General features: G+C 42.4%; 1 protein-coding gene across 5 annotated transcripts in view; it reads left to right on the forward strand.

The window, feature by feature from the left end:
- zc3h18 (zinc finger CCCH-type containing 18) overlaps positions 1 to 6776 on the forward strand; it is a 30933-nt gene extending 24157 nt beyond the window's left edge. For 3 of the 5 annotated variants that reach the window (XM_037450935.2, XM_037450934.2, XM_037450938.2), the window contains exons 14-19: positions 143 to 259; positions 1696 to 1901; positions 3884 to 4098; positions 4411 to 4510; positions 4972 to 5068; positions 5748 to 6776. In XM_037450935.2, coding sequence (XP_037306832.2) covers positions 143 to 259; positions 1696 to 1901; positions 3884 to 4098; positions 4411 to 4510; positions 4972 to 5068; positions 5748 to 5970 — 958 coding nt within the window. In that variant the 3' untranslated portion in view covers positions 5971 to 6776. The remainder of the gene's footprint in view (positions 1 to 142; positions 260 to 1695; positions 1902 to 3883; positions 4099 to 4410; positions 4511 to 4971; positions 5069 to 5747) is intronic. The other 2 variants (XM_037450937.2, XM_037450940.2) reach the window with 2 other exon arrangements.
- The last annotated feature ends 2756 nt before the right edge of the window (positions 6777 to 9532 follow it).

Here is a 9532-nt window from a genome sequence, read left to right on the forward strand (position 1 = left end):
CTATTACTCCTACGTATTTTTCCATTTCAAAATGTGCCCATTTATGTGTTGATTGCTGAACAAGGAGCGTGGTAGTACACTTTTTTTTTTTTTTTAAAAGCACTTCCTTTTGTGTTCTCACTTGTGTGTCTGTCTCTTCCAGGCGAACTGTGAGTGGGGGTGTTAGTGGAAGTGGTAGCAGTTATACTGGTTCTAGCTCCAGATCCTCGTCCAACTCCCTCTCGCGCTCACGGTCACGCTCTGGATCCAGAAAATCCAGGTACTCGCCACGAACACCATCATTGCCATTAGAACTGCCGTTTACCAAAAGGTTCTTGACCATATATTGCATTTTGCGGGGCATTTATTGTTGTAAATGTCCTTTTGTGGACAAGCGGATCAAAGCAGGCAGGATTTCTAATACCCTATATCAACAACAGAGCTGTGAAAAGGTATATTCCCTCGAGTAAGTATTCGAGCACCCAAGTACTTAAAAATGCATTTTTCAAGGGAAAAAAGCTGAAATGCTTTGATTAGCGTTGGGAAAACAATTTCACTCGCAATACGATCACATAAATGGAACCGGTTGGCCAAAGTGAATTCGGGGAAAAGATCTCAGAAGGAAAGAAATGTGATATAAAGAAGTTAGAGCGAAAAATAACAGTCACACATGGTGGCGGCAGTGTGATCGTCTGGGGCTGCATAATTGATGGAACCATGAATTCTGCTCGGTACCAGAAAATCCTGAAGGAGAATGTCCGGCCAGCAGTTTCTGACCTTAAAGTCAGGCGCACGGGTTCTGCAGCAGGACAATGATCCCGAACACCAGCAGGTCCACCTATCAATGGCTCAGAAGAAGCTAGAATTTTTTTTTTTTTTTTTCTTCTCCCTGTGTGTACCCCTGTGCCTGTGACCAGGCATGTAAAATGAAATAATAATTGCAAACAAATAGTAACTGTCTGAAACATTTAAGTGTAAGCCAGAAGGCCAAAAAGACAGATAAGCTAAAAAGACGAAACCAGGAAGGTGAAAAATAATCTTTCACAGCACTGTTTGATTGGCTGCTTTTAGGTCTTGGTACTATAATTATTGCATCTTAAGTATCTTTTGCGTTCATTGTAAGTAAACATGTAAATATTCAGTATTTATCGTGTGCAGTGGCTGTTGAAAGCATGCCTGTTGAGGACGGATGGACGGGTTGACCACGGTGTTGCTGCTTGAGGCGTTTTGACGACACTGCTGCCGTGGCACTAAAGTCTCCTCCTGCTCCAAACAGTGGAGTACAAGTAGAGCTTTGAGTTGAATATCTGCTTGTGTTGACTCCGAGGAGGGAAGAAGGGTCCCTTTTCTTCAGTTAGTATATCCAGTAATGCAGATCCCTTAAGCCCTTGCTAATGAACAGCGCGCTTTATTCCAAGTTTGTCGATATTGAATGTATCTAAATTGCACAAAATTTAACAAAGCAATACAGCCGCCAAATGTGTAAATATGAGGCCGGACGGACGGGCAGACTCACAGACTCACACACAGACATGCAGACAGACTGTGTGTGTGTGTGTGTGTGTGTGTGTGCGTGTGCGTGTGCGCGTGCGCCTACCTAACTGGCGTCTGTTGTGTCTGCATACTAGTGGGCCTGTGGCTTCGTGCGCAGGGATGACAGCGCCCAGTCAGCAGTGCCTCAGTTATTTTCAGCAGCTGTTGTCTCCTTTGCCACAGGTCACTGAGCGTGAGCAGCGTGTCGTCGGTGTCATCAGCGTCATCCAGCGGCAGCTCAGTGCGTAGCGCTGACTCAGACGACATGTATGCTGACCTGGCCAGCCCGGTGTCCTCCGCCAGCTCCCGCTCGCCCACACCAAATCAGCCTCGAAAGGAGCGAGGGCCCGCGCGGGACCGCCCCCCCCACGGCAGAGACAAGAACAGGGGTTAGTGGGCACCAAAAGACCCAATACAGCAACCCAAATTTCAAATGAAGGCTTTGATACAAAATATGGAAAGGGTAGAATGATGAATATGGGGTATTCTGCTTACAGTTGTGGTCAAAAGTTTACATATACTTGTAAAGAACATAATGTCATGGCTCTCTTGAGTTTCCCGTTATTTCTACAACTCTGATGGTTCACTGATGGAGTGATTGGAACAGATGCGTCTTTGTCACAAAAAACATTCATGAAGTTTGGTTCTTTTATGACTTTATTATGGGTTAACAGAAAAGTGATCAAATCTGCTGGGTAAAAAACATACAGCAACATGAACTAGCACTTTTGGTGAAGTTGTGTCAATGAAATTAGCTTCATAGCATGGCCTCTGAACCTCTTGTGAGTGATGATGAGGGACTACAGCTGGTGACGTCTCTGAGGCTCATTGGATACAAACGCCCACAAACGCTACAATGGAAAAGTCAAAGGAGCTCAGCATGGATCTGATAAAACGAATCATTGACTTGAACAAGTCAGGAAAGTCAATTGGATCCATTTCAAAGCAGCTCCCAAGAGCAACAGTGCAAACAATTGTAAATATAAAGTGCATGGCACTGTTTTGTCACTGCCGCGATCGGGAAGAAAATGCAAGCAATCACCTGCTGCTGAGATAAAATTGGTCATATCTTGGTCATAAATTGGTCAGGAGGGTGATGAATTGACCAAGAAACACCAAAAAGCAGATCTCGCAAGAAGATGCTTTTTGATGCTTGAACACGGGTGTCACTGTCCAAAGTCAAGCGTGTTTTGCATCTCCATGGACTGAGAGGCTGCCGTGCAAGAAGGAAGCCCTTGCTCCAAAAGCAGCACCTTGAGGCTCGACTAAAGTTTGCTGCTGATCACATGGACAAAGATAAGACCTTCTGATGGAAAGTTTTGTGGTCAGATGAAACAAAAATCAAGCTGTTTGGCCACACTGCCCAGCAATATGTTTGGGGGAGAAAAGGTAAGGCCTTTAACCCCAAGAACACCAGGCCTACCGTGAAGCACGGTGGTGGTAGTATTATGCTGTGGGGATGTTTTGCGGCCAATAGAACTGGTGCTTTACAGAGAGTAAATGGGATAATGAAGAAGGAGGATTACCTTCAAATTTTTCAAGATAATCTAAAATCATCAGCCCCAAGGTTGGGTCTTGGGCGCAGTTGGGTGTTCAGGACAATGACCCCAAACACACATTAAAAGTGGTAATAGAATGGCTGAATCAGGCTAGAATTGGGGTTTTAGAATGGCCTTCCCAACGTCCTGATTTAAATCCCATTGAGAACATGTGGACAATGCTGAAGACGCATGTCCATGTCAGAAAGCTATCAAATTTAACTGAACTGCACCAATTCTGTCAAGAAGAGTGGTCCAAGATTCAACGAGAAGCTTGCCAGAAGCTTGTGGATGGCTACCAAATGGCCTAATTGAAGTGAAAATGGCCATGGGACATGTAACCAAATATTAGCACTGCTGTATGTAGATTTTTGACCCAGCAGATTTTATCACTTTGTTACCCCATAATAAAGTCATAAAAGAACCAAACTTCATGAATGTTTTTTGTGACAAAGACGCATCTGTTCCAATCACTCCATCAGTGAACCATCAGAGTTGTAGAAATAACGGGAAACTCAAGAGAGCCATGACATTATGCTCTTTACAAGTATATGTAAACTTTTGACCACAACTGTAATTCAGCTGCATATTGCTCAGGTCTGTGCTGCTTCTCATTCTAAAACAATACCTACCCTCTTTAGAAATGTTTTCCTATTCCTTTTTTTGGATCGTTGTAGAGTGCTCTTAATTTAGTTCCTGAAAATGTTTCAAAGTAACAGCGTAACAGAAAGGGTAGGGATTAAAAATGAAGAGATGAAGACATTTTAAGACAATCCTTTCAAATTTTATCGAATGCTCATCAGTTCTTGTGTTTTTTTCTGTCTGGATCATAGAAAGACCATCAAAGAAAGATGAACCCTTTAGAGAGGACCGCAGGAAGATCAATCCCACCTGTGCCCCACCCAGGGGAGGCAACCCAATGCCCAGATCTGGACCTGGTAGCAGGGGTGGTCACCTTGTACATCCCCCACCAGGTATCATGGGCCCCCCAGGAAGCTACGGAGGTTCTGGATCCCACAAAGACATTAAACTCACCCTGCTTAATAAGGTTACTATTTATGCTGTTCACATTTTTACAGGGCAAGACACTGCTCCCAGCCAAAAGAAAAATCAGCCCACAATACCCTGTTTTTGTTTGCCTTTTTACTAAAATGTTTCCCTCAACTCAGACATTTGTGTTCCATACTTGCTAGAAAGACAGACATTTTCTCTTCACATAAAAATGGGATTATGGAGGTTGGAAGATATTATTGCACTTTACAGATTTTGTTTACTATTTTTTTTGCACATTTGGATTGAAATCCTTCTGTCTTTGCTTTTGCTTTCGTTGCCTGACTCCACGTGTCCTCTCACTCTGCAGCAGCAGGCAGATAAGTGCAACAGAAAGAGGTATCTGCCCGCAGACAAAGACAGGCCCGGCTCCCCCCTCAGCAAGAGAGTGGCCATGTCTCCAGACAGAGGTGAGAAGCTAGCTGACACAGACCTGGAATAATACTAGCTTTATATTAATAATCAGGAAAACTGGCCACCTTTTTATCAGCGTTGATGGTAAATGTACTCAACTGATGCAATACATTCCATTGTTAGAGAAAGTTCAGTCTTCCTGTGCTGGCACATTGTGCATTGTAAGTGACCATATTCTCTATACATAGCCTCTATGTAGAATGTCTCTGGCTGTATACTCCAATTAATCATTCAGAATATCAGAGTCCGTTCTTGTTCTCCTGATTTGTAAGTACTGGGTTATCTTTTCTTTCCGATTTCTATTACAAGCCAACATGCCCTAATTTATATTAGAGATCTCAAGATGAATCTGAAGATCTTTTCCCGCCGTAAGTTAGCCACATCGTTGATACTAACAGAAGAGCAGTAATTTGTTTTTTTAATGCATGTATTCACCATGAACTATGATGTTTTCCAGGCCGGGATAAGAGGATTCCTGGCCGACCCATACTCCCCCCTCGAATGGATCGGCCCAGAGGCCAAGGGCCCCGACCCATGCCCCCCCAGGGAGACAGGTCAGTGCATTCTTCACTATGTCGTTGCTGGGAAAGGTTATTAATTTTTGAGCGCGATGCAACTTTTCAAGCATTACTTTTTTTTCGGTTAGCTCCCAACATGGTGGTTATAGACCACTCTCTCACACATATAAATGAAGGTGCTGTCCTGTATTGTGAGTAATTTCATGTAATGTCACACACATTTGAGTCTGCATAAAAAAAATAGTTTTGAGTCCAAAAGTAATTGTATATGTTTTAGTGTAGCTAGCAGTGGCGTTCTTTACGATGCATTGCAGGTCTCTTACTATTAATGCTTTTTTCTCTTAATTCACTCTACGAAGCAGTATTCTGTATTTCCGTCATGACCAACTAGGTTCTATTGTGTCTCTCGGTACTTACTTACTACCCTCCCCTTCGGTTCGAAGCAACAAGCTCATTGATTCCTATTGAATCATGTGATTTGTACAGTTTACATACTTAGGGCACAGAGTGGAGTTGAAACAAGCAATAGGTAAATGCCTCACCAGGTTCTGGTTTCACTATTAATGCCTTTTAAACTTGGGATTAAGGCTTTGAATCATGTGTAAATCAGTTGCTTTAATTATAGATAAATTTAGCCATTCTGATCATTTATCGTCTGCCTGAATGAACTGACAGTAGGTCAACTTTGACCGTAACTTTTGCCCCTATTCCCTAGGAAACGTCCTCTGTCACCACCTGCCAAGTCATCTGGAAAAGGCCTGGCGGCGCCGTTGGGCAGGCCGCCTGCCCCAGGCTCCACTTCTGCTGCTGGCTCAGCCTCCAGCTCGGGCACCAACAAACCCAGCAACACGCTGTCCCGCCGCGAGGAGCTTCTGAAGCAGCTGAAGGCCGTGGAGGACGCCATCGCCCGAAAACGGGCCAAGATCCCCACCAAATAAATATAAGCCTGCTCTTCCACCCGTTGGCCCGCCTGCCCGTATCCCTGTGCGGCCGCATGGGCTGAAACAAAAGTGAGGGCTTTGAGGGATTGACTGTTTTGTTTTTTGTTTTGTTTTTTCCCCCATGCTTTCAATGGACGTGTAATAATGTTGTATGGTTCATATATAAAGGATATTGTGTAAGTAAACAAGAAGTGGTTTGGCTCTGCTTCCATATGCCTGACTTTAGCCCCCATGATTGGATCAACACGGAATGGGATGAGGCGTGGTGGCATTTGGTGAGGCAAAGACATCTCAGCCATGGGTAGACTTTTACAGTACAGATCCAGAAGAGCAGTGCTATATCTGTTCCCACATTTATACACATTGAATCGTCCTTCTCTACCCCCTATGTCTTTCTCTCATCTTTTCTTAAGTTCCCTCTACGGGGGCTTGACAGTACTTCATTGTTTAGATCTACACATCCTCAAGCCTCCATATTGTGCTCACACTTTGGTCAGAGCAGGGCCGTGTTTAGCTAATAGCGTGTCAGTGTTCTGTGTTTTTAGGGCAGTGTTTACGGTCTCACCTTGTACAAAAACAATAAGTCATCAAAATCGTTCAAGTGTACAACAACAACAATGATGTGTATTGCTTTTTTTTCATTGCTTTTTTTAAATCTGACAGCTTTGTTTTCTTCTAAGCTCTTAATAAACCAATGTTTTATTTGTGTAACACTTAGTTGGGAGTGTGAGAAGTGGAATGGGGACATTTAGAGACATTGCTTTTGTGACAAAAGCCTTCTAAATAAACTATTTTGATAAAGAGTCAATTGCCATGTTATCTGCTGTTGATCAAGACAAAAGTGGCTGTTTGTCTCTGTTAAAGCCTTATTCAGCATAATGAGGGTAATTCAAAATATAGAGCAACTCTTAGCCATTGTAAGGGTTTGTTAATCCATAAACGGATATTTCCTCAACAAGTGTTAGCATGTGAACATATTAAATATCACGTCTCTTGAGTATATTCATTTACCTTTCTCTCACAGGCTGGTAGTTGGGTTTTTTTACCGGTCAACTGACATTTTAAGTGCTCTGAATTGTTTGAGTTGTGCTTGTTCACACCTAATCCAAAACTTATCAAATCATATAATATATATGCTTAGTATTGTAGTTCATTTCAATCTCCAACCAATCATCAGCTTCCATCACCAGGTCTCAAATGTCCAGTACATTTTGACTGAAGTATCTTCAAAACAAGTTAATACCTTGGGATTCATACACGTTTATGGCTCTGCTCCCTGATCAGTAAACGTCTCATAATCATGGAAAATTCCTCGAGGCAATTCTACCCGGTTCGGTGAGTGAAGGCAGTAAAAGAATCTCAAAATAAAAAAGATTGGTGAAAGCCTCAAAGACGAAAACCATTAGAGACTTTCCTCCCAAGGGAAACAGCAGCACGAGTCGTAACCGTCTTATTCAGTTCATTATCAAAAGTCCTTCAGTGAGTACATCTAACTCCTGTCCATCAAAAGCAAAGGAGGAAGTTGTGTCACAGAGCCACAAAGTCCACTGGAGGAAGTTGAGATGCTGTTTCCTCATCATTCAGTTGTGTGGGATGCTAGTGAATTTTCAGATGGTGCTTTTTAGGCCAAGAGGAACTGCATTGTTGCCTGCAGCCATTTCCTGCCTCGGATGTTGAGGATTTTATGGAACAGGTGGCATTGCAAGTCATTTTAACAATGGAGGAATTAATGTGTTTATGGGATATGCATTTGCAACAGTGGGGTTTTTTGGGGTGCTTTGCCCAAGGACACCCCGACATCATGATCAACTGAGCTAGTGATCAAACTGCCGATCCTCTGATTGGACAAACTCGCTCTTCACTAAACCATAGTTGCCCATTAATTCTATGTGCAAATTGAATTTCTGGGATATACGAGGTTAATACAAAGTTGCGCATAAAATACATTTGCAGAATTTTGCATTAGGCCTACCAGTCTAGAGATTCCTCTGCTGTCTGCTGGCCTCCAGAGCTCTGTGGTACCGCCTATTCATACAAAGGCCCGAGGAAACTATGCTTATAGATCTATACAGTATTAATCCCCAGGGGGAGGTGTGTGTGTAGCAGTAGAAATATTCAATACAGTAGTTACAATTAAAATGCACAATGTATACAAAATACAAATATTAGCAGTACATGTTACATTTGAGAATTAAATCGAAAAAAAGAAAAGAAGTACACACAAGTATATACAGTGTATGTGAGTTTTAAATTAAATTAGAAAATTAAATTAAAACAGTAGTGCCATGGTTATTGGTATTACATTAAGACAGGAGTGGAGTAGTTATTAGTAAAGTTCAATTGAACGATGATTTAGCCAGAGGTGATTTGTTGTACAGTCTTATTGCAGTTGGCAGGAATGTTTTTCTGTATCTGTCCCTGTGACAGCACAGCTGGATCATCATGTTGGAGAAGGTGCTCCGCTGTCCCTGCAGTTTTTTCAGTGTCCTCCTCCACCACCAGTTCTGGATTTGCCTGTTCGCAACCAATGATGGAGCTGGTGTCACCAATTAAGTCTGTTGTCGATGGAGACACCCAAGTGACAAGTGAAGTCCACCACCGCACAGGAATAGCACAACCCTAATTAATCCAAATTTAGTTAAAAAAAAAAAACATTTATAAAGTTGTCTAGCTGTAGTCTCGCAGGACCAAACAAAGCATGAAGACCAGCAGCTAGGAAAGCAGTTCTTCTGCATCTGTTCTAGATTTGTGTAGAATTTAGGCACACAGGTTTGGGAGGATGCAGTGTTTGTAAATGAGGCCAAACTATTTTGAGACGGGATGGTCTTCATAAACTTATGTGTAGACGTCTAGTTTACCCTCAGTAGCTAATATAGCACAACTACTGAATTATGTGCTAATGCAGTTTGTTGCTGTTAGTTCCACTGGTTTTAGTGTAGAATCGCAAGGAAATACAAACCTTCCAACCTCACGAAATGCACAAGAAAATAATAAGTAGCCAGAAAATAAGCATTGAGTGTATGAAACAGGACTGCAGGGTTGTGGTTGAATCTATGCTATGATGAAAAAGGTTCAATTAACCTTGTTCACACTTCTACAGAGGTCTTTCTTATACTGGCAGACTGTGGTGAACTGATTTTTGGGTTACTGGGGCATTTTTTTCTGGAATAAGAGTAGCCCCCGGGCAAAGTATGAAGCCAGCCTGAGGCACCACATGCAGTTGATTTGATACATCCATACATCCATGATACTAATTCTCTATGGGATAATCACTAGCAGGAGCACCTTTCATATTACATGTCAGTTATCACAATATTACTATTGATGCCAGGGTTCGAAATGAGGGGGATCTGGGGGGGTCCCGGACCCCCTATAAGTCATTGGGGACCCCCTATAAGAATTTATTTTTAGATTTTGGGGGGTCCCCGACAAATATTTTTAACATTAAAAATGATTGTGAAAAGGTCTTTAGTGACGTTTTATATTTATAAAAATGATTAATTTATTTCCTAGCGCGATTGGGCAGCAATCAGGGCAGCTAATAGCATCACAGATTGTT

The sequence above is a fragment of the Pungitius pungitius genome, chromosome 6 (assembly GCF_949316345.1).
Source record: "Pungitius pungitius chromosome 6, fPunPun2.1, whole genome shotgun sequence".
Lineage (NCBI taxonomy): Eukaryota > Metazoa > Chordata > Actinopteri > Perciformes > Gasterosteidae > Pungitius > Pungitius pungitius.